Source organism: Capra hircus, chromosome 6 (genome assembly GCF_001704415.2).
Source record: "Capra hircus breed San Clemente chromosome 6, ASM170441v1, whole genome shotgun sequence".
Classification (NCBI taxonomy): Eukaryota; Metazoa; Chordata; class Mammalia; order Artiodactyla; family Bovidae; genus Capra; species Capra hircus.
The window spans coordinates 12,369,248-12,394,986 of NC_030813.1; the positions used below are offsets into that span (position 1 = coordinate 12,369,248).

Below are 25,739 nucleotides of genomic sequence, written 5' to 3' on the forward strand. Positions count from 1 at the left end.
AGGGATCATCATATCCATCCACTAGTATATGTCTCATACATAGACATTTTGTAAATACTTGTTTTAGAAAAAGAAATGTGCAAGTGACTGGAAAGACAGAAGTTTTATATCCCCTCTTTAAAGGAAGATTTTAATAACAGAAATTCTCCATACTTCCACTTCTCTGTTTTAAATGATTTCATATTTGCATCTACTCTTTCCCAGGATTGTTTATTAAGCTACTTCTTTTTCAAGTAATGTTTTTGAGCTACTAATATGTCTCAGGCATTCTGTTAGACTTTGGTGTTACTCTGCGTTTTGGGATATCTCATAGGAGATACGAAAAAAATGAATCAGACATAGTATTTGCCATTCCTGATCTTGAGATACAGTTAGGGATTTAGGTGTAGAGCAGGTGGTCTCAGTGCCATGTGTAATTTAAACAAAACAAGCACAGTGTGTTGTTGGTGGGTTTTAGGGAAGCCTTCCTGGAAAAGCCTTGGGCTTCTTTCTTGAAGAGTGTAAACTGAAAGAAAACAGAATATAGGCCATCTAGGCATTATCAGCAGGGAATCATTAAAAACACATGGAGATATAATGCATGTAGCTGAAGTCTAAGGCAATTTATGTGAAATAAAAAGAGCTCTGCAAGAGAGCCACCCCATGAGGTCTGTGTATGCAATGGTAAGGTCTTGAAACTATATGCTACAGATGCTTTTGAACTGTGGTGTTGGAGAAGACTCTTGAGAGTCCCCTGGACTGAAAGGAGATCCAACCAGTCCATCCTAAAGGAAATCAGTCCTGAAGATTCATTGGAAGGACTGATCCTGAAGCTGAAACTCTAATACTTTGGCCACCTGATACAAAGAACTGACTCATTGGAGAAGACCCTGATGCTGGGAAGGGTTGAAGGTGGGAGGAGAAGGGGACAACAGAGGATGAGATGGTTGGATAGCATCACTGACATGATGGGCATGAGTTTGAATAGGCACTGGGAGCTGGTGATGGACAGGGAGTCCTGGCGTGCTGCAGTCCATGGGGTCACAAAGAGCCAGACATGACTCAGTAACTGAACTGAATGAGTCTTAGCTTTACGGAAGAAGGTCAGTGATGCCTTGACGTTGCTCTTGAGGCCCATATGTGCAAAACGCTCCTAGTAAGAAGACATAGAGAATGGGTAGCCATGGAAGAGCTTGTAGCAGGGAAGTCATAGGATCATATTTGCTTTTTTTTTTTTTTGGCAGATCGTGCTGGTTGCAATGTGGGACAAGGTAAAAATGGAACAGGGTGACTAGTCACAAATCTGATCTGTTTCTCTGGTTCAGAGATTATGTGAGCTTGGCAGCAGTAGGAAGAATGAAAAAATATTAGAGTGAATCAAGAAATATTTAGAAGGCAAAATTAACAGAGCTTATTAACTGATAGAGAAAAAAGGATAAAGTTAGTCAAGCATAATTAGCCAGGTTGTTGGCTTGGTTAACTTCATTGTACTATTTAATGAGATTTGGGATATGAGAGGAGAAGCAGGTCTTGTTATAAAGACAATACAGTTAATTGAATTTAAGGTGCTTTGGGGACATCCAAGCTCCATATTCACTGTCATGCATAGCCAGTTTGAATCACAGGAAGTATCATTTGCACAAAAGATCATCTTACTCCATGTCAAAATTTAAGGAGGTGACTGCTAGGGAAACAAAGGAGTGTTTATGAATGAGACAGGAAATTCCTAGAAGCAGACTCTCATGGAAACAAGAAAATATGGAACTATTGGTCAGGAGTGCTAAAAGCAGTGCAGACCCAGTGTAAGGTGCAGAGTGACGTACATGAGATGTGAGAGTGCTGATGAGCGTTCTGGCGACATCCCCTCAGTGTGGCGTGGACGACGAGAGCACTGAGATCAGGAGGGAGCTTGGAGGAGTCAAGACGCAGGGGTGCTTTTTCTTATGTTTTATTGGAGCATAGTTGATTAACAATGTTGTGTTAGTTATGGGTATACAGCAAAGTGACTCTCTTATACATCTACAAATATTTATTCTTTTTCAAATTCTTTTCCCACTTAAGTTATTACAGAATATTGAACAGAGCCCCCTGTGCTAAAGAGTAGGTCCTTGTTGGTTATCTATTTTAAATATGTACGTGTCAGTCCAAACCCCCTAATTATCTCTCCCGACCACCATTTCTTCCTGGTAACTGTAAGTTCGTTCTTTAAGTCTGTGAGTCTGTTTCTGTTTTGTCAGTAAGTTCATTTGTATCTTTTTTTTTTTTTAGATTCCCCATAGAAGCGATACCATGGTATTTGTCTTTCTCTATCTGACTCACTTCACTTAGTATTCAACACGGTCATCTCCAGGTCCATCCACGTTACTGCAGATGGCATTATTCCATTCTTTTCCAAAGGCTGAGTGATATCACTTATATAGCGCCACGTCTTCTTTATCCATTCATCTGCTGATGGACACTTAGGATGCTTCCACATCTGGGCTATTGCAAAACTGCAGTGAACACTGAGGTGCATGCATCCTTTCCAGCCGTGTTTCTCTCTGGAGATATAATCAGGAGTGGGATTCCTGGGTCACATGGTAACTCTAGTGTTTTAAGGAACCTCCATACTGTTCTCCATAGAATCTGTACCAATTTACATTCCCACCAACAGTGTAGGAGGGTTCCGTTTTCTCCACACCCTCTCTAGCATTTGTTGTTTGTAGACTTTTTGATGTTGGTGATTATGACTGGTGCGAGGTGATACCTCATTATAGTTTTGATTTTCATTTCTCTGATATGATTAGAGATGTTGAGCATCTTTTCATGTGCCTCTTGGCCATCTGTAGGCCTTCTTTGGAGAAATGTCTCTTTAAGTCTTCTGCCCATTTTTTTGATTGGGTTGATTATTTTTTGATAGTGAATCACATGCGTTCTTTGTGAAGTTTGGAGGCTAATTCCATGTCGATCATATTGTTCACAAATATTTTCTCCCATTCTGTGGGTTGTCTTTTTGTTTTGTTTATAGTTTCCTTTGATGTGCAAAAGCTTTTGAGTTTAATTAGGTCCCATTTGTTTACTTTTATTTTTATTTCCATTGATTAAAGAAATGGATCAAAAAAGATTTATGTCAGAGTTTTCTGCTTATATTCTCCTCTAAGAGTTTTATAATATCTGGTCTTATACTTAGGACTTTACTCCATTTCAAGTTTATTTTTGTGTATAGTATTTAGTAAAGAGTGTATGGTATTTAAAGAATGTTCTAATTTCTTTTTTTTTTTTTTTGTATGTAGCTTTCCAGTTTTCCGAGCACAATTTGCTGAAGAAACTGTATTTTCTCCATTGTATATTCTTGCCTCCTTTGTCATAGATAAGGTGACCATAGGAGTATGGGTTTATCTCTGGGCTTTCTTTTCTGTTCCATGGATCTGTATTTCTGGTTTTATGCCAGAGCTGTACTGTCTTGATTACTGTAGCTTTGTAGTATAGTCTGAAGTCAGGGAGCCTGATCTGATTCCTCCTGCTATGTTTTTCTTTCTCGTGATTGTTTGTCTGTTTGGGATCACTGTGTTTCTATACAAAGTGTAAAGTTTCTTGTTATAATTCTGTGAAAAATGGCATTAGTAATTTGATAGGGATTGCATTGAATCTGTAGATCACTGTGGGTAGTATAGTCATTTTCACAATATTGGTTCTTCCAATCCAAGAACATGGTATATCTTTCTATCTGTTTATGTCATCTTGATTTCTTTCATCAGTATCTTATAGTTTTCTGAGTACAGATCTTTTGCCTCCTTCAGTTCAGTTCAGTTCTGTCACTCAGTCGTGTCTGACTCTTTGCAGCCCCATGAATTGCAGCATGCCAGGCCTCCCTGTCTATCACCAACTCCCAGAGTTCACTGAAACTCATGTCCATTGACTCGGTGATGCCATCCAGCCATCTCATCCTCTGTCGTCCCCTTTTCCTCCTGCCCCCAATCCCTCCCAGCATCAGAGTCTTTTCCAATGAGTCAACTCTTGGCATGAGGTGGCCAAAGTACTGGAGTTTCAGCTTTAGCATCAGTCCTTCCAATGAACACCCAAAAATGATCTCCTTTAGAATGGACTAGTTGGATCTCCTTTTAGTCCAAGGGACTCTCAAGAGTCTTCTCCAACACCACAGTTCAAAAGCATCAATTCTTCGGTGCTCAGCTTTCTTCACAGTCCAACTCTCACATCCATACGTGACCGCTGGAAAACCATAACCTTGACTATATGGACCTTTGTTGGCAAAGTAATGTCTCTGCTTTTTAATATGTTATCTAGGTTGGTCATAACTTTCCTTCCAAGGAGTAAGCGTCTTTTAATTTCATGGCAGCAGTCACCATCTGCAGTGATTTTAGAGCCCCCCAAAATAAAATCTGACACTGCTTCCACTGTTTCCCCATCTATTTCCCATGAAGTGATGGGACCAGATGCTGTGATCTTCGTTTTCTGAATGTGGAGCTTTAAGCCAACCTTTCACTCTCCTCTTTCACTTTCATCAAGAGGCTCTTTAGTTCCTCTTCACTTTCTGCCCTAAGGGTGGTGTCATCTGCATATCTGAAGTGAAGTGAAGTGAAGTTGCTCAGTCGTGTCTGACTCTGCGACCCCATGGACTGTAGCCTACCAGGCTCGTCCCTCCATGGGATTCTCCAGGCAAGAGTACTGGAGTGAGTTGCCATTTCCTTCTTCCGGCAATCTTGATTCCAGCTTGTGCTTCTTCCAGCCCAGTGTTTCTCATGATGTGCTTTGCCTCCTTAGATAGATTAATTCCTAGGTATTTTATTCTTTTTGTCTCAGTGGTAAGTTGGATTGTTTTCTTAATTTCTCTTTCTGGTCTTTCATTGTTAGTGTATAGGAATCCAAGAGATTTCTTTGCATTAATTTTGTATTCTGGAACTTTACCAATTTCATTGATTAACTCTAGTAGTTTTCTGGTGGTATCTTTAGGATTTTCTATATAGTAGTATCCTGCCATCTACAGTGGTAGTTGTACTTCTTTTCCAATTTTTATTCCTTTTATTCCATTTTCTTCTCTAATTACCATGGCTTGGACTTAAAAAGCTATGGTGGATAAAAGTAGGGACTAGGATTCTTTTTGAGGAAAAATAATAGGCCATGGTCACAAATTCTGATATGTGTATAAAGTATAAGTTTATACTTTAAACTTATGTTAGCTATTCCGGTCCTTGCCTGCATCTTTGACCTTGTCATTAGCCAGAATTGCTTCAAGGAACTAAAAGGGTAGAGTGAGGGAAGAGCTAAGTAGACAGTTAAGTCAATGAAAATAATAAATGGAGGGCATGTGTGGGAAGGGGTGGAGGTGACCATATATAGGTGATATGGGTAACAGTTGAGGGGATGATAGATAGTAATACGGCACATGGCATAAACCCCAGAGGAGTAGGGTTTTCTACAAGTAAATGAAAGAAACATGTATATTTACATTTTTGCAACAATATGCATGTACTGAGTTATTTTATATTCTGCTACTTTCCCTGATACTATAAACACATTTTTTGTTCATATATCACCTTCATTGTTATAAATTTAGTGTTAGTGTAATACCATATTGTTGCGTGATAATTATTAACCCATTCTTGCAAAGATGGTCCTTTAGGGTATTTCTCTGATTTTGTTGTTAGTGATAATGCTATATTAAATAGCTCCTCTTACATAGTTTTGAAACTCTTAATTTAATTCAGATGCTTCTAAGTTTAATGATTTTGTAGCTTTCAAGCAGCATAAAATGCAAATTCCTAATGGGAGAACCTAGCAGTCACCCAGAATTCCTTTTGTAAATGTAATAGTACTATTTTAATCTAACAAATTATAATCTAAGTATAGTGTACCTCAGGTCAAAGACTCAAGGATGATGGCAAGAATAAAGGACACAGAGAAGGAATTATGCCCAGAGTAAATAATTGGAATATTTCAAATTCAAAGAATGAAGGAAAAAAGATATTGTTCTTAAAAGGTCAGTGATAGTTTATATATATATAAAAGTCTTCCCATTTGGTGCTCATTTATTTCAGTTTGGGTATCAGGCAGTTAAGTAGCTTTAGGGTAAATAATTAAAATAAGGTAACATTTTATAAATGGGAAAGTAGATATTTAATAGATACAAATGGAAGTTTAAAAGAAGCATGAGTGTTTATTTCATAGATTTCACTAAGAGATTATTAAATTCTAAGGCTAGCTTCCTTTTACACCATCACAGTCTATATTTTTCACTAAATTCTTCCCTCCTCTATTTCCAAGGACTGCTAATGTTAAAATTTGCTTAAGCAAAATACAAATTATAACATTGACTAATATTTAGGGGATTTACGACACTATGCTGAATTTTCTTGTTCCTTCTTGTTCTTTTTTTTATTGGAGGATAATTGCTTTATAATGTTGTGGTGGTCTCTACTGCATATCATCACGAATCAGTCATAATTATATATAAATCCCCACTTACTTGTTCTTTATACAGAGTTGAATATAGGTACACCACAGACTTGAATTAACTAAAATAGAATTCCATGTGTTAGACTTGAAATCTCGGGTTCAGAGCATCTGTGGTTTTTATTTGGCATCACGCTGAAGTTGATTAGCATTATGCTTACTTAGCATTTATATTCCAGGGATTATGTGTTATCACTAATAAGTCCTACAAATACAGTGTTTAATATGTATGTAAGAATATATTTCATCTTTAAATCCACATCTAAAGATCATGTTGTCTTCTTAGTGACTAGTGATAAAACTACTACTAACTGTGAATTAGGAGTTTGTAGTTCTGCAGTAATTAATTAAATTAAACCTTATATTCCTGAGAAGCTAATTGTATATTTTAGAAAAAAACCCATTAAACCAAATGATTAAACCAATAAATTAAGCATTAACACAGCAGCTTGTGCATAATAAGCAACAAATAGTTTTTACTCAGTGAACAGTTAATTATTAAGTTTAAGCACCTGTCTTTCTGAGCTATTGTGATAAAAATGGAGCCAATCTAAGATTGGGTAGATTCTTGTAGGTAGCGATTAAGTACAAATTTGTTACTCCTTTTGTATGTTACCTTGAATAAGAAACATTAGTACATGCAGTTAGAGTTCAGGTGAGAAAATTTGATAATTTAGGTAATTTGACAGATAATAAGCTGATTTACATCCCTTTTGGAAGGTAGTATAGGTAATGCACAAATGCACAAATAGGTGATTCATTTTTTTTTAATTGACAGTAATTGAATGATCCAGGTCTTTCTATTCTAGATAAACAACATGCTAAGAAAGTAGTTATAAATGAGATTTCAAATAAGTACTTAACACAATAATTTGCCTGTAGCATTTTGATGTAAGATTCTTAGCTATTTCTTAAGGGAATTCTGACAAAGAAGTTACCAGAACCAGAGGAGTTGCTTCTCATTTGCAGAGGACACAAAGAAGGTTCTATTCCATTTTATCTAGAAGAAATGTAGTTTCCTTTCCTTAGGAAAAAAAAAATCCATATTTTAGAAATGTGGCTATTCAGCTAATTATTCTGAATTCCTATAGCTTTACCGTGATTCTCATTTTTTAAAATTCACTGAGCATTGTATAGCCAATAAAAAGTTAGATAAAATTACCATAGCAAATGGAACTCTGTGTTTTTCTCACTTATGAAGTAAATGGGTGTGTGTGCAAGTGTGTGCATACTCATGTGCAATAAATCATTGTAGTATTCCAGTGACCCAACTAAAAAATACAAAGTAAAAAAATATGAAATCCATTGTCCAATAATAAATGTAGTGCATTGGCAATAGAGTCTTCAAGCTGAAACGTGAAGAAGAATTTGTGAGGATGAGTGCTAAACCTAGACACAGGTACTAAATTACTTATTTGCTATTGACTAAATCAAAAGATTGGGAATATAACCAAGACTAATTCTTGGTATATTTGTAAAAATAAGATTACTCTCCCAGGCATTCCTTCAAGAAGCATTATTTCTGTAACCTGTGTGAAAATTAATCCAGCATTATATTTTGAAAAAACACACTATAGATTCTAGTTTGAGTCTTTGTTCATGTATTTGGGGAAATGTTGTGATATTAGAAATTAATTTATGACTAGTTTCCAATGTGAAAGCATGACCACTAGAGCATACCAAAAGGAATGTTGTTAAAAGTAGGAAGATTTTTAGCATCTGGAAATCCCTTTAATAAGGTATATACGGAGTATTCATTGTGACAACAGACAGAAACAATGCAGAGACCCAATAAGAAGACTGAGATTCCTGTTTCCAATCCTTTTGACCCTTTTCTCTCTCCGTCTTTCTCCAGCTAAACTCCCATCTCTGCCTTGACATTACTGTCCCGTGCTTCCTCCTGGCCTGCCCTTCCTCATTTATGTGTTAATACATCCCTTCTCCAACAACCTCTCAGTCTTGAAGGTTTCTCTGACCCCCAGAAAGAATTTTAATTCTCTCTTCTGTGACTTGATTACCCCCTCCTGTCGTTTCACTTTTCCTATATACGAAGATTGTGACTTCTTGAATTCATATAGCAGTAGTGTAATGCCCTCTGTGAAAATGGAGAAAGTGGCAGGAATTGTTCACAAGCTCCATCAGGTGACAGGCTATGAAAGGACCCCCAGCGTTACTGATATTATGTATTATTCCAGGGCGGATGGTACTTGTTTACCAGTGAGCTCTTAACAGAGTCCACACTCATGCTAATTTTTCTTCATCACACCAAAAAGATGAGTATTGGATGAAACATTTTTTACTTACAGGTGCACGTGGTTCCTATGTAAATGAGAAGAGTTTCTAGTTACTAGGATTTGCCAGGTCTTAAGGATTTAAAAACAGACGTATGCTTTGACGCATATTCCACAGGAAGATAATTTTCAACTTATTAGTCTGCTTTTTCCAGTAGAACAAATGCTTGATGATAAAACTTACAGTTTGATTCTTTATATTCCTCTCTGTTGGTATGGGCAAGCCTCGTACATATCAGGGATACAGTTCAGTAATATTTGTAGAATTAGCTTGTAAAAGATTCTGAGGTATAGGTGACAAGCCTAACTCCTCATAGTTATTTATGCCATCAGGAAGAAAAAGTTAGAACACATCTGTCTCTAACTGGAGAACTCAGTGGGGATATTCTTATTATTCCCTGAATTCACAAAACAATAAACACCAGCAAATAGCTTGCAGCCACATAAGCTTGAGTCCCTCCTTTGTAAACATTTGCACACCCAGAGGCATCAGTGTTTTAGAGCATTGTCTTACAAGGATGGATCACTGAATCCCTAGGCTCCCTCATCTGTCGTCTCTAGTCCAGGAGTCTTTCCGGAGTAATGTTGGTCAGAAATATGTTAGAATTTGGGTTTGGGGGTATAAATTCACCCATCATTTGCAGTCGCTTGCCTGCTTTCGTAAGGTGATCCAAGCATTTTGTGGCTAAATATAGGCCCATTCTTCTGGTGGCTAAAGCCAACTTTGAGATGAATCACTGAGATAAACAAACTGTTTCAGTCCAGTTAATTTGTGAAACCAAACGTAGCTGCAGTAATATTTTCAGTCAAAGGCAGTTGTCTTGGCATTAACAGTGAAAACAGGAATTGACAGGAAAATCCAGTAGAACCTCAGAAGCAGTCCTTGGCTGGTTCTGTATATGTAAGAAGATTAATGATTTGTAGTTTATGAGGTGATGATGATCACTTAGTAACATTCATCAGAGTGTTAATGGCAGAATCTTTTTTTTTTTAAGTGATTATCATTTTTCTCTGGTTATCCAGGCAAAATAAATAACAAAATATGGGCAAAAATGGTGGTATTGCAAGAGATTATTTAATGGCAGTGATTTCAATATGAAGCTAAACTTATAATGGGCTTCTCAGGTGGGGCTAGTGGTAAAGAACCTGCTTGCCAGTGCAGGAGATGTAAGAGAGAGACGTGGGTTGGATCCCTGGGTCAGGAAGATCCCCTGGAGGAGGGCATAGTAACCCGCTCCAGTATTCTTGCCTGGAGAATCCCATGGACAGAGCAGCCTGGTGGGCTGCAATCCGTAGGGTTGCAAAGAGTTGGACATGACTGAAGATTTAGACACCTGCCGATTTAGAATAATCTTGTCCATGTTGTAGTGCTTGAAACTTAGTCTAGTAAATGACAAGGCATAGCAAAGTATCAAGACTTTATCTTTTATGTAGCGGTACTTCTGATAACTTTACTGAATTCCAGTTGTGCAGTTAATAGATAATTTCTCCACACTACTCAAACTGTTTCTAATCAGGTAGATTTTTACACTCTTTTAAAAACATAAAGCGAAGTGAAGTGAAGTTGCTCAGTCGTGTCCGACTCTTTGCAATCCCATGTACTGTAGCCTACCAGGCTCTGAGGAACCTTTCAGTCCATGGAATTTTCCAGGCAAGAGTACTGGAGTGGGTTGCCATTTCCTTCTCCAGAAGATCTTCCCAACCCAGGGATCGAACCCGGGTCTCCCGCATTGCGGGCAGACGCTTTACCGTCTGAGCCACCAGGGAAGCCTTTGTACATTTTCTTTTATGATTCTTCAGAATATCCATGGGATATGCAAATGTATAAATGGTGATTGCTTTCATTCTTGTTTTTGGTTTTTATTTTATGCACATTAGAGTATTGCCTATCAAGTACATTGTAAATACATCTTGATCATACATGTATGATATGTTAGAAATCTCATTTCTTGAAATGAGAATCTATTTATTTTTTAATAAGGGGAACATTATACACATATATGGGCGTCCCTGGTGGCTCAGTGGTAAAGAATCTGCCCACCAATGCAGAAGACACGCGTTTGATCCTTGGGTTGGAAAGATCCCCTGGAGAAGGAAATGGCAGCCCACTGTAGCATTCTTGCCTGGGCAATCCCATGAACAGAGGAGCCTTGCAGGCTATAGTCCACGGAGCCACAAAAGAGTCAGACACAACTTAGCAACAAACAGCTAAAATGTGTGTATACACATGATATATACAAAACTAATACATATAATTTATAAATTACTAAAAATATTGATGTCATAAAATATCAATGACTTCATTATTATTTTTTTTAAACTTGCTATAAATACATAAATTGACTTCTTTTTAAAATGTGACTAGGATATGCAGTTAGCTTGGATAGGTGAAGCAGAATGGAATTTTTCTCTCTATGATATATTTATACTGCAAATTACCTGAGTGTTGAAAAACATTTCTCCTTTGCTCTTGTATCTTCACCTGAAGACTATTGTTCCCAAACTGGGGGGTCCAGGCTGTAACCAATTCCCTTCAGTCAGATCCCTCACCTCCAAGAATGTCTTACACATTTGTGCTTGGGCCCGGCTTCAGCTCCAAGGACTGGAAATCTAAGGAACCAGAGCCCCTGCTTGGCAAGGAAGCCTGATGCCTCAGTAGGGCTGTCGCCACATCTGCCTGGACGGATTGTCAGTTATGTCAGTTTTCCTTTTCTTTTTAGATAGGCACGGGCACTGGAGATGTGAGTGTATTATTACACCAGTTCATCCATCCTCAGAAAATACATTCAGGTGCCACATGGGATTTTGGTGAACTAAGACTGGACTGGTGCAAACAGTGTAATTGTGAGTCATCAGTTGCCAAAGAGATAGCCTGCCCCTGAGTATGCCAGGGCGCTTCCCTGGTGGCCAGATAGTAGAGAGTCTGCCTACAATGCAGGAGACCCAGGCTCCATCCCTAGGTCAGGACCCTCAATATACCAACCCCAAGTCAAAAACGGTATGTTCCATGATAAGACATGAGGGGGCAAACGATTCTGCTGATCTCCAAAGACAGCTTGCACAGCCTTAAGTTTCAGTTTTAAGATTTCCATTAGGACTTACAAAGGATTGTAGAAACGGCTCACACAGACGCTGAAGAAAGACCGTTTGCTTCACATTGGATATTCCCAGGGTGCGAACACTTCGTGTGCCTCACTGGCTGTCTCTGGGCATGCTAAAGAGGCCCTAGGGTCGTGGTGGTCATGTCTTGGTGAGGAGGGGACAATATGAGCGGAATTACTCATGGAACTTTGTCAGATATGGAGACTGTTGGTGTTTCTGTGCCATTCAGAGAAAACTCCGGGTGCGAGCACGCTGCTTAGAGCGGAAGGCGGGGTCAGATCTCTCCCTTTGCTCCTTGGCTTGTGCCCTTGTGTAGAGCACAGATTGTAACAGCCCTCATCTCATGGCTCTGAATAGGGGGAAAAATGCTGTATCTTCTCTTTGCATTTTATGAATAGGCAAAATACAGCACACAAAAATCTTGGCCTGACCTGACCTCACCCAGTTGGCTAATAACAAGCCAGTTATTATGTTGAATCTGCTTCATTCTCATGAGCATGCTGCCTAAAGTGAAAAGTAACAGTGGAACAAATTATCACTTTTAACAGCTAGCTGATACAGAACTTTTCATTAGCACTCAAGATGATGGTGTGGATAACTTTCTATCTCTCTCTGGAACTCATAAAGGAATAGGAAATAGCAATATTTATTTAGTCTTCATCACATTGTACTTTTTTGTTGTCCTCATATTATTATCATCAAATAATTTGTTGTGATTACAATTTTTTTTTTGTAAAATACACGTAACATAAAAGTTGCTGAACCGTTTCTGTGTCCAGTTAAGTGGCGTCAAGCACATGTTCATTGCTGGACAACCATCCATCTCTGGAACTCTTTTTATCGTGCAGGGCTGCAACTCTACATCCACTATACAATAACTCCCCATTCTTCCCTCTCCTCTGTCCCTGGCGATCACCATTCTACTTGCTGTCTCTCTGATTTGGACTACTCTAAGTACCTCATGTAAGTGAAATTATCAGTATCTGGTTTTTCTGGCTGACTTATTGCACTTAGCATGATGTCCTCAGGATCCACCCATGCTGTAGCATATGTCAGAACTTACTTCCTTTTTAGTTTCATTGACGGCATTCACCACATTTGGCTTGTCCTCTTATCAGCCGATGAACATGTTTTAACCATTGTGAATAGTGCAGTTATGAACATGGGAGTGCAGATAGCTTTTTAAGAACCAGTTCTTTTGGGTGCATAATGAAAGGTAGAATTGCTGGCTCATATGGTTAGGAGGAGGCAATGGCAGCCCACTCCAGTGCTCTTGCCTGGAAAATCCCATGGACGGAGGAGCCTGGAAGGCTGCAGTCCATGGGGTCACTGAGGGTCGGACATGACTAAGTGACTTCCCTTTCACTTTTCACTTTCATGCATTGGAGAAGGAAATGGCAACCCACTCCAGTGTTCTTGCCTGGAGAATCCCTGGGACGAGGGAGCCTGGTGGGCTGCCGTCTATGGGGTCGCACAGAGTCAGACACGACTGAAGCGACTTAGCAGCAGCATGATAATCCTATTTAAATGCTTTTGTAACTGTCTTACTGTTTTCCACAGCAGCTGTACCATTTTGGATTTCCACCAATGGTGTACAAGTGTTCAATTTTTCTACATCCTCACCAACGCTTATTATTTTCTGTTTTTTTTGTGTGTGTGTGTGTGGTAACCACACTAGTGGCTGTGAGTTGGTATCTCACATTGTGATTTTAATTTGCATCAAACTTTTTTTAACGCATAGAATTACAGTCTATTTCTTGCCTTCAGGAAGTATTCATTTTGATATATACATCTTTGCAATACATTGCCTGAGCAGTTACTCTTAGATTAAGGCATCTTATTAAACCACACACGCACACACACACTAATATAATAAGCTTAGTGGCTGATTTGCTTTCTTGAAGAAGTCTGGGATAGTAACTGAACAAAAATAACCTGTCTCATTTTTACTTTTGCTTTATTCCATGTGCCCTTAATTGTGGTTAGCAGTGCTGTTTTTATTCATGCTTTTTCTTGTTCATCAAAGAGGGAAAGCAACTTTAAGAATATGAACTTTTGATTGTGGTCCAAATTTTTCGCCTGCATTTGTGAAAGATGAAATGAGGAGGGGATTGTAAAGTAGAACTGGCATGAGTTTTATAACTAAGGGAGATTACAGAAATCCAGAATGATATTGAAAAGGTAGATTCAGCCACCAGAGATTAGACAGAAAAGCAGGAGTAAAGGAAGCTCTCCTTTGAAGAGTTTAGGATCCTGCCACCCCACTCCCTTCTCCACTCTGCATGACTCTTCGGGCTGGACAGTGTCCATGAACACAGTCCTGCTTCTAATATCCCTCATGGGGCCTCCTCCAGCACGGCGCCTTTCCTCCTGGCCTGATTTGGGTTTGTATGAAACACTTCCAATGGCTTGTCTCAGTTTTATCATCTTGATTCTAATTCTTAGTATGACTCAGCAAATCTGTCTCCATCAGAATCAATAAGAAACTCTTTGGACTTTCTGTTAAAGCAACTCTCCACTTCTTTTGATTTCCATAATACAATTTGGAATTCATTCAGAAAAACATTTCTGGACAACCTCAAATAATCTACTACTTCAGAGGTATTATCAAACACTGGGTATTCAGCTAGAAAATAACTTACAGAATAAATTGATCTTAGCTTTAAAAAAAAAAAAAAAGGATACTAATAGTGGCATTAGCAGTGAACCAGAGTTGTGTTTTGTGTCAGCCACCCCCATGCCCACCGTTGCCGCTCTATCAGAACTGTCTGACACATCTGATGGTGCTTGGTCGTGGCCACACCACTCAACTCGTCTTAAAACGCATTATTCATCAAGAATTCTGAACGTTTCTGAGCATATGAGAGGGGCATAATGTCAAATAGAATTTGAACATACAGATGTTCCTGGTCTGTTTACTCGGTTATAGTAAATAAAGACATATACGGGTTCAGTTCTTCAAAAAATGAAATATAAACATAGCTAGTTACCTTGCTCAATTTCTAATCCAAGTATGTGCCTTTATAATTAATTCAACAAATACTTCTTGCATTTGTGATCAGACATGATTAGTTCACAGACAAACTCTGTCTTATGGGAAAGATACTATAAGTCCAAAACTGAAATACGTGGTTTCTAAGGAAAAACTGCCTGAGAGATCCCCGCTTTCTTACAAAACGTAATGGTAAGTGATATGATGTCAGGAATATCAACATAATGGCATTGATATGTGATCATCCCACATATCTGGCTGTCTGTGAAATATAAAACTCTGGGCTCATTCACTTAATAAGCATTTAATGTGCTTGTCACAGGCACTGTGAGTCAGCAGTTTATATTTTATAGTGGAAAAGCAGGAGCAAATTTACCCTCCCAGATCAACCATACAGGTAGAGAGACAAACATTAAACAAAGACAAACACAAACGAATACGTAATGATAAGCATTAGTGATAGGTGTTATGGAGAATAAAACAGGGTTCTAAGGCAATAAGACAACTTAGATGAGTAGAGGCCTGGGGATAAGAAATTTAAGCCAAATTTTGAAGGATACGAGGAATTTACTCAATGAATATAGAGAGTAAGGGAAAGTTCTAGAAGAGAAACTAGCACAGGAAAAGGCTCAGGGGTGAGAAGGAGCTTAGTGTATTTAAGGAACTGGAGGAAGGCCAGTGTGGTCGGAGCAGCATGGAGAAGGGGTGCCAGGGAGGCTCAGGAGACAGGCAGGTACTGTGAGGAGTTTGCCTGAAGGAGCACTGGGCAGGTACGTAAGAGCATCCTGTAGGCATGAGATAAAACTCAACGTGCATTTAAAGCTGCTATCTGGATAACTGATGGCAGAGGGGCAAGAGAGGTCATGGTGTGACTTAGGAGGCCGTTGCAGTGGTTGGACCAGTGACCTTGTGGTGGAGATGGAAAGAAGTCTTGATCTGTTTTAGAGATAAAGTCAGCAGGATTTGTCTAGAGATTGGTAGATAAATAACATGAAAGGTACTTGGGCCTCTTCCCCTCAGATCCTACCTTAAGTACAGGTTAAACCGTAAAGTTGTGGACAGCTGCATATGTCTTCATTAATCCATTGGATTATTTAATAGTTTATTTACCCAGCAAAGGGGCTTCCCTGGTGGCTCAGAGGTTAAAGCGTCTGCCTCCAATGTGGGAGACCTGGGTTCGATCCCTGGGTCGGGAAGATCCCCTGGAGAAGAAAATGGCAACCCACTCCAATATTCTTGCCTGGAGAATCCCATGGACGGAGGAGCCTGGTAGGCTACAGTCCATGGGGTCGCAAAGAGTCGGACACGACTGAGCGACTTCACCTTCACCTTCAAAGATTCATGACACTCTTTCTGTCTGCCAGGCAGTACTTCTGTAAGGTACTGAAGATACAGTGTTCCATCATGGATGTCTGCCCAAAAGGCCCTTGAACCACTGATTGGCTTGAAAGGTGAAAGTGGCAGTGAAAGCCGCTCAGCCGTGTCCGCCTCTTTGCGACCCCATGGACTATAGTCCATGGAGTTCTCCAGGCCAGAATACTAGAGTGGGTAGCCGTTCCCTTCTCTGGGGGATCTTCCCAACCAGGGATCGAACCCAGGTCTCCCGCATTACAGGCAGATTCTTTACCAGTGGAGCCACCAGGAAAGCCCATTGAATGGTTTGTTTGACTGTATATGTTAGATGTGTTAAGAAGGCCTAGCTTTTCAGTTGTATTCCATAGACTTTGTTCCCTTAGCTCAGTGATTCTCATCAAGGGGGCCTCAGGGGAACCTTGGGTGACTGGTGGAAGCAGTGGGGTTGACGCACTGGCAAGGTAGTGTCGCTGGCACCTGCTGTGTGGCCTGGTGCCAGTAGTCTTGCCACTCAAGGGACATTCCACATGGTGAAGGATTGTCTGGCCAAAAAAGCCAGTAACGCTCCTGTAAATAAACCCTGATCAGCTTCACTCTGACCAGCCCTTACCAGCATCTGGTCTGACTTTAATCCAGGATTTAAGAGAGATATAAGTGGGAATGCCTTTATGTCACTGTGATTCCGTCTTTTCACGTGATCCTTTGGGCTCTCCAGACATCTTTGACCTGCCCTCTCCTGCCCTCCAGGTTGTGTCTAAGGGGCAACGATTAGGGCAACACAATGAGAACTCGCAAACCTTTTTCTCTCATGTTGTGCTTTCTTGGGAAAAGCCCTTAACCTCCACTGCTTCAGTGTCCTCATGTGTAAAATGGAAATACTTGTATCTGCCTCATGAGGTTGTTGGATTAGAACCCGAAGAGACTTAGAACAGTACTTGGGCTTCGCACCTGGTGGGCACCCAGTGGATGTTTGTTGTTATTGTTACAGTGTGGGAAGCAGTGTGCCAGGCACCTTGCAGGTAACACATATAAACACGTCAGCGTTGCAGCTTCTACCCTTGAGATCACTAGAGCACACACCCGTCACCCAGATGCAAGGGAGCACATGAAATGTTTTGGGACAGACAGGCAAACATCTGACCCTGGTGATTCTTTGCTGACATGACTCCTGCTGGCTCTATTCACAGCTTGGGTTTCAGGTCTGGTGGCCTCTGCTCGTTGGGTTTGTTCTTCAGCTCTATACTTAAGGGTTCCAGAGGGAATTACTCCTTTTTCTCCTTAGAGATACTCCTGGCCCTACCTTGGAGACATTGCCTCCTCGCCGTGCATCCGCCGGGCCCTGCTCTGGGCTCCTGTTTCCCAGTGTGACTGCAGCCTGAGCTCCCTAGGTTTTGCCCTGCCACCTCAGGCACCAGTCCCATCTCTACATGAGTGCTGGCTCCTGACTCAGTGTGGCCCCGTTTTCCCTCCCAAAGCCCAGTCTTGGATATCTTGGACTCCAGCTGCTGCTCAGTGTCATAGTCAAAGTTATAATCCTTGTGAAATTTAATGTTTTATTTAAGATTAAACTACTTTTAAGCATTTCTGATATAACTCACAAATATACTAGGAGCACAAATCATTCTTGCTGGATAACAGAATGATTCAGCATCTCAATAAATAACAAAAGCAACAACAAAAATATTCATCTCTAAGATATATGGAGCCTCATCTTTTCATACTTCCAGAATTATCTTTTTTTCCTGTAAGCTCTAATGTTCTGGAGGTTCATAAATGATAGTTAATGATTCAAATATATAATTGATATACCTCATGTCATACAGATCCCTAACATCAATTTATTTACAAAATCTCTAATTAATTTAACAATTTATTCATCAGACTGATTTAACTTGTGAATTTTATGAAACATGACACACTAAAAATTTCCCAAAATCTGTAATAACTCCTGCTTAATTTTGTGCTCCATTAAACAAGTAATGTGAGTATAGAAAAAAGTATAGTAGTTTCTTTTTAAGGCATTGTGTTCTATTAGAACTCCATTTTTGCCTTCTCAGACGTTTGTCATACATATAGTCAAAATGATAAAATGGCTTCACTGCACAAGGATATTTTTAAATAATGAGAAAAATGAATGCTAGAAAATGAGAAAGAGTACTCTGAGACAGTTGACTACTTAATCTCCAACTCAATATAGAACTCTGTACCCCTTATATTTATATGTTTAATAGTTACACCTGATTTTTCAGTATTCTTCTTTAGATATGAACCCTCAAGAAATAAAACCTATTATCATGTGCAGCTAAATTTTAGTGGGATTTGTTTTTTCTTTTTAAGCTCATGTAAATTCTAAACCTGTAATAGTAGATGGGTAGCATAGTTTTCTGACTTGGTTAATTCATTTGATCATTATTTCAGTACTCATTAATTGAATAAATGTTATGTCTTAGTTGCTAGGGTAGGTACTAAAGTAACAAAGATCAGTAAGTCCTGATCCTAGTATTAATAATTTAGGATCCAACAGTTCTCATGGAGCAGATAATCTATTTAAGGAACTACTACATATGCAGCAGCAATTTGATTAATGACAGTAGGCTTTTTAATTAATATTTGTTAAGCACTTTAATAATCCAAGGTTGTATGTAATATATACAGATTTTCTTGGTACCTGTGGTCAGAAACAGGGATAAATGAGAGTATGCATCATATCTATGTTGGTCACATTCAAAGAAAGAAATCTCACAAAACTGTTATCATCATTACAGAGACAATAGATTTGTTGGAAGTACTTTCTCTCTAATATTTAATTACTTTGTATTATAATTTGTCTAGGGCACAAATTATCATACATTATAACTGGCAGAAAAGCTTAGCTATGCCAATAAATGCAGTTTTATGTATATGTAGCCATAGTTTTCATAACAAGCTCATGTGACGCTTTTTTGTTGTTACAGGAATTTTTTTTTTCTGTTTTCCTTGTGTTTATTTTTTAATTGGAGGAAAATTGCTTTACAGTGTTGTGTTGGTTTGTGCCCTACAACAGTGGAAACCGATCATAACTATATATGTATATATATCTCTCCCCTCTGTCTCGAGCCTCCCACATTCCCCCATCTCACCCCTCTGGGCTCCCTGTGTTGTGCAGCAGCTTCCCGCTAGCTGTGCTACACGTGGTAGTGTATGTATGTCAGGGCTACTTTCTCAACTCCTACCACCTCTCCTTCCCCAACTCTGTCCGCAAGTCTGTTTTCTACATTGCACCTATCAAGCTTTAAACAATTTTAGGTGTCCATTTGATATCTAAAAATAATAGAATCAAAAGTTGTAACTTCAACATTAAAGAACTTGCAAATATCCATAATGCAATGGAACTGGGGGAAAGTTACATGAACTTTCAAATCTATGGTTTTAGTATCACATCTTTACATTTAGGAGAGGAAAATACAGAAGAGAATAATAACTGGTGATCTCTACAAAATGTTTTCATTTGATGTTTCAGAATTTATTAAGCAAAAAAAAAAAAGAAAAGAACAGTGACAAAAACCCAATTTTAGGGTAATTTTATCTCACACTTGCATACAGCAAGCCTTATACCTTCACCCTATGCTTGACCAAATGATTCATACCTTCTAAACCTCTGGAAAGATGGACAGTGTGATGACTGGAAAAGCTGTACTGTGTCGTGATGCCGAGTGTGGGCTGTGCCGTGGATGGCCCGCCTGTGCCACTCAGGGCTGTGTAAAATTGGGCAAGTTACTTAACTTCTCCGTACTTCCATTTTCTCATCAATAAACTGGGCTAGTAGTAAAACCATCATAAATTATGAGAATTTCTCAATGAATTTAAAGCTTAGCACACTGTGTGGCACATGGAGAGCGCTTGACAAACGTTAGCTATTTTAAGATTAAACTCCCAAACACCAATTTTCTTTTAAAATCAAGTCAGATCATAATAAGAAAGAAAGAGTGACTGACAAATACCTAAGAAAAGGATTCATTTCACTCATAATAAAATTCCTATTAACATGAGCTAACCTTTCCCCAATTAGGTAGGCATTTTTTTAATTGACCATAACCATCATTAGTTATATTGGGGGCCCATCAATACTTTCACAGTATTGGAGGTGCAGCGATTTGGGAAGATAATGTGCCTTCCCAACAAAGTTGGGATAGTTTGTCTTCCCAACAAATGTTTAAATGTGGGCACTCTTTGACCCAGTAATTTTACTTATAAGAATTTATCTTTTAGAAATACTCTCAAAGATGCACATGGTCATGCACGCACACACACGCACTACTTAGTTTAATAGGGGGAAATTGCTTCTGACATGAAAGAGTGCCCATGATTTAATGTAAAATGAAAAACACAATTAACCTAATTTTTGTGATTGCACAATTGCACTTTAGTGAGATAAGTGTTCCTTGTATGTGTTTGAAGAGGGAGAAGTATAAATGTCAAAAGACATATAAAAAATGGAAAGGACACACATAAAGTTAAAATTAGTTTATTCCGGAGAGTGGAATTAGGATCAAGAGATAGGAGAGGACTTGGTATGTTTCCATATATTTTAAATTTTACTACAAAGTTTTGTGATTTTAAATCATTGTTTAAGCAGGGAGAAGAAAAAAAAGCGTAAGACAGAGAATCACCACTTAAGGAATTCTGGCCCAAAATCATTATGTCTGTCAGACCTGGAAAATAAATGAATTCCAAACAGAGTTACATCGCCTTTGCTAGAGAGCCTTGAAGTCTATGACTTGAATGAACTTCCTGGAGTAACCAAATCCAGTTGCTGAGCTGTGGGAAAGTCTTCACTTTATTAAAAAGGGCAGACAGATAGACTCCTTCCGAGTTGGAAAGGGATCACCGCTGACTCCCAGGACATTGCCAAAGCCTGAGTCTTAGTTTACTGGTGAAGACTTGGACCCTATAAGGAGATCAGGGTGTTTTTACACGGAAAAGTGAGCACTCAGCCCCCGAGTGACATGCATTTTGGAAGGCCACCTCTAGACCACAAAGACATGCTCATTGCAGTTTAAAAAAACAATTTCCTCCAAAGAAATACAGCCTGCAAATTCACACTCTATATCCATGATATGTATCATCATCTCTTTCTGTTCAGAAAATACCCTTGAATGGTTGCACACAATTTGTCAGACCTTAGTTAATATTTAGAAAATTGATGAATTTCATAGAAACCACTTTCTATGAGAGATGTGTCTGGATATTTTTATGGTGTACAGAAAAGTGTGTGCCCAGGATCTAGTGATGTGTAAGCAAATAGGAAAATGTTTAGATGAATATAAAGCAGCCATTATGGCGTCTTTTATGTGTGGATCACAATAAACTTTGACTGTGTGGATCACAATAAACTGTGGAAAATTCTGTAAGAGAATGGGAATACCAGACCACCTGACCTGCCTCTAACAAACCTATATGCAGGTCAGGAAGCAACAGTTAGAACTGGACATGGAACAACAGACTGGTTCCAAATAGGAAAAGGAGTACATCAAGGCTGTATCTTGTCACCCTGCTTATTTAACTTATATGCAGAGTACATCATGAGAAACACTCGGCTGGATGAAGCACAAGAAGGAATCCAGATTGCCGGGAGAAATATCAATAACCTCAGATATGCAGATGACACCACCCTTATGGCAGAAAGTGAAGAAGAACTCAAGAGCCTCTTGATGAAAGTGAAAGAGGAGAGTGAAAAAGTTGGCTTAAAGCTCAACATTCAGAAAACGAAGATCATGGCATCTGGTCCCATCACTTCATGGGAAATAGATGGGGAAACAGTGGAAACAGTAGCAGACTTTATTTTGGGGGGCTCCAAAATCACTCCAGATGGTGACTGCAGCCATGAAATAAAATGATGCTTACTTCTTGGAAGGAAAGTTATGACCAACCTAGACAGCATATTCAAAAGTAGAGACATTACTTTGCCAACAGAGGTCTATCTAGTCAAGGCTATGGTTTTTCCAGTAGTCATATATGGACGTAAGAGTCAGACTATAAAGAAAGCTGAGCACTGAAGAATTGACACTTTTGAGCTGTGGTGTTGGAGAAGACTCTTGAGAGTCCCTTGGACTGCAAGGAAATCCAACTAGTCCATCCTAAAGGAAACCAGTCCTGAGTGTTCATTGGAAGGACTGATGTTGAAGCGGAAACTCCAGTACTTTGGCCACGTGATGCGAAGAGCTGACTCATTGGAAAAGACCCTGCTGCTGGGAAAGACTGAAGGCGAGAGGAGAAGGGGACAACAGATGAGATGGTTGGATAGCATCACCAACTCAATGGACATGAGTTTGAGTAAATTCGGGAGTTAGTGATGGACAGGAAGGCCTGGCGTGCTGCAGTTTATGGGGTTTCAAAGAGTCAGACATGACTGAGGAACTGAACTGAACTGATGGAGTCTTATAATATTTTAATATACTTTATGTTTTTATAATAATTTATTATACTTTATGTTGTATAATATGAAAACAAACATTCTATATGAACATTGGTGCAAATCTATTGATGCCTAGTTTTTTCTTCTTTTTTAATGTAATCTTGTTTGTCTTCACAGAGTTACTGGAGGTGAACTGTTTGAAGACATAGTGGCAAGAGAATATTACAGTGAAGCTGATGCCAGGTAAGTGACTTGCCCTGGACAAGATAGAAGACTCAGCACTCACATAATGCTTGTTCAGTATATCTCTACAACTATATCATGGTACTTAGGGTTATGAGAATCTCATAATATCGTCTTGGACTTTTCACAAGTCCTCTCTCTCTTAAGGATTTTCAAGATGATTCTTTGGGGAAAAAAAAACAACAACTATGAATCTGATGTAAACTTTACTTTTAACTAGTATCTATAGTTAGGATATATTTATTTTTTTTAAGCCTAACTGGAATGACTTCTGATAAAGAAATATACTTTTTATCAAAGTTATGTGAATAAAAAAAAAATTGAAACCCTCTGGTCTCTAGATGCTAGGCTTCCCAGCATGATAACCTCTAGTCACATATGACTCTTTTTTAAAAAATTTATTTTATTGAAGTATAGTTGATTTACAGTGTTGTGTTAATTTCTGCAATACTTTGCAATACAGCAAAGTGATTTTTTTGTATTCTTTTCTACCTTGGTTTATTACAAGATATTGAATATAGTTAGAATATTGAATATGAATATAAATTTTTAAATATTGAATATGGTTAGATAGCATCACTGACTCAATAGACATGAATTTGAGCAAACTCTAGGGATCGTGAAGGACAAGGAAGCCTGGAGTGCTGCAGTCCGTGGGGTTGCAAAGAGTCAGACACGACTTAACAATTGAATAACAGCAGCAGTTGAATATAGTTCCTTATGCTATACAATAGGGCTTTGTTGTTTATACATACGACTTTTAATTTCAGTTTCAATTACTTTAAATAAAAAATTCAGTTCCTCAGTTGCACTAGCCCCATTTCAAGTGCTTAATTACACGAGTGCCTAGTGCCAACTGACTGGACATAGCAAATATAAAGCATTTCCCTCATCACAGAAAATTCCATGAATAGCCCACGTCCAATCAGAGGTCATAAACAGAAACAGACTGCAAAACCCCCCGTGGTCTCCTTAAAACATTATGAACTATTTAACTCTTTGGAAATTTCATTAAAGTCCTTGGAACTCTCACTTGAAAAAATATTTACTCAGGTACTTCAGAGGGTTCAAGATTTCCCAATCTTGTTAATTGGCAACATTTTTACCGAAGTTAAAAATGGCTAACATTTTGTCTCATTTGAGACTTCCTAGGCTAGGCGAAGGCAATGTTTTTGGAGTGAAGTAACATTAATTTACTTGCTGAGGCATTACTTAGACTGCATGGTGTTAATTTCCTTGGCATTTCTTATATATATTCTGTAGTTAGTACTCATTTTGAAAAGTCTGGCCCTGAGTGGTTGGCTCCTTACTAGCCATGTAAATGAGAGGTTATGTGTATCCAGTTACGGTGGTCTGTGCCTGCCTGTCCTGTCCGTGCTCTCAGAGCTTCCCAAGGCTGCTGCCTTCCTGGTAGCCTGGCCCAGGACATCAGTCAGCTGGTAGCAGGCCCCCATCCCTCCAAAGTAGCACATGCATACCCAGGCTCTTCTGAACTTCCCATTCACCTTCTTGGTTTAATGTTACTGTTTATGACATTTTATGAATCTTATCTGTACCTGACTACACTCTTTAATTTTTTTAATGGAGTTTCTACTGCCAAAGTCAAATAGAAAGTTCCATGTCACTTAGGATGAGTGAATCATCACTTGTTCAGTTTAAGCCAAATCCTCCCATTAGGCCTCTGAATAGCACTTCAGAATAGCCTTGGAAGTAGCTATTTTCCCACTTGCCAAGACAATAATGTTTTTATCAAGGTAATAAAGCAAAGTTGAGAAATTTCCTTTATTTTGCTTTTCAAAGTTATTTTAAACAGGTTGTTATTGTGTTTCAAAATACTGGTTGAAATTAGAGACTATTTTCAGCCCTAAGATAACAGGGTAGACCCTAAGTGTTGGATCATTTCATATACATGCTTATATTAAATTTTGAAATTTACTGTAGGATACAGTTTAGGGTAGGTCTCACACATAATTAAGGAGAAGAAACATTCTCTTGTCAACCATACGCATAAAGAGCAAGTAACTTGTAAAAATCTGTTTAGTACTAGCCCTCAAGAAGTTAAGAATTGAATTCATTCTCACTAGTCACATATGGTGAAGCTTATTTAATATTAATTATTGTTTACTTTTCTATTTTCTGTTATTCATTAGGACTAAAAACTTAAACCAATGGCTTGAGATGAAAGAGTAAAGTATTCCTAACAAGAAGTATAATGTGAACATTACTGTAGAAGGAAGAAAAGCTATATGATTAGCAAATAATTACCAACAGTCCAGGAAGCTGTGTAGTCAAAAACAACCAATCTCAGGCTCTTTTAGTGGTACCTTAAATCGACTTAGAGCTAGAAAGATCACAATCATGATCATTGTGACACTTAATTTTAATAAATCAGATAGATGATGATTACTTTTTTAAATTCAGTAATTTACTTGGGAGTAGTAGTATTTTGTACATCAAATGATTGAAAATGTCCTCGATAAAGTGTTTGCTTAATCCTTGAATGAATGAATGTAGTTCTATAATACACCTGTGTTTGAATCACACAGTGAACTTGTACAGAATTCGTCAGTGTGATATGTCCTACGTTGCTGTATGTCAGACGACAGCTCATGGGACCTTACCGATGCCCATCAATGATGTCTTCCCTCTGATTTAATTAGCAGTCTGTTTGACATAGCATAAATTGTACATTTTAACCTAGGAATAGAAGTTTCCTTTCACTGAGGTGATGGAAATGTGTCAAACCACCAGTGCTCCAGGGGATTGAAAATTTTATTTTTACTTTTTAAGTTTTTATTCCTTCCCCAAAGTATGGCTATACTGAAGAGCGTTTTTTTTTTTTTTTTTAATACCATGTATTTACTTTAAATTCTCCTTCTGTTACTGGAGACGTGCATTAGTTTTCCTATTATGTATTATATAAGCAGCACCATTT

General features: G+C 38.7%; 1 protein-coding gene across 16 annotated transcripts in view; it reads left to right on the plus strand.

The window, feature by feature from the left end:
- Nucleotides 1-25,739, plus strand: part of CAMK2D (calcium/calmodulin dependent protein kinase II delta) — a 317,386-nt gene that overhangs the window by 213,044 nt on the left and 78,603 nt on the right. For all 16 annotated transcript variants that reach the window (XM_018049187.1, XM_018049192.1, XM_018049193.1 and 13 more), the window contains one exon: nt 22,739-22,804. In XM_018049187.1, the coding sequence (XP_017904676.1) occupies nt 22,739-22,804 (66 nt within the window). The remainder of the gene's footprint in view (nt 1-22,738; nt 22,805-25,739) is intronic.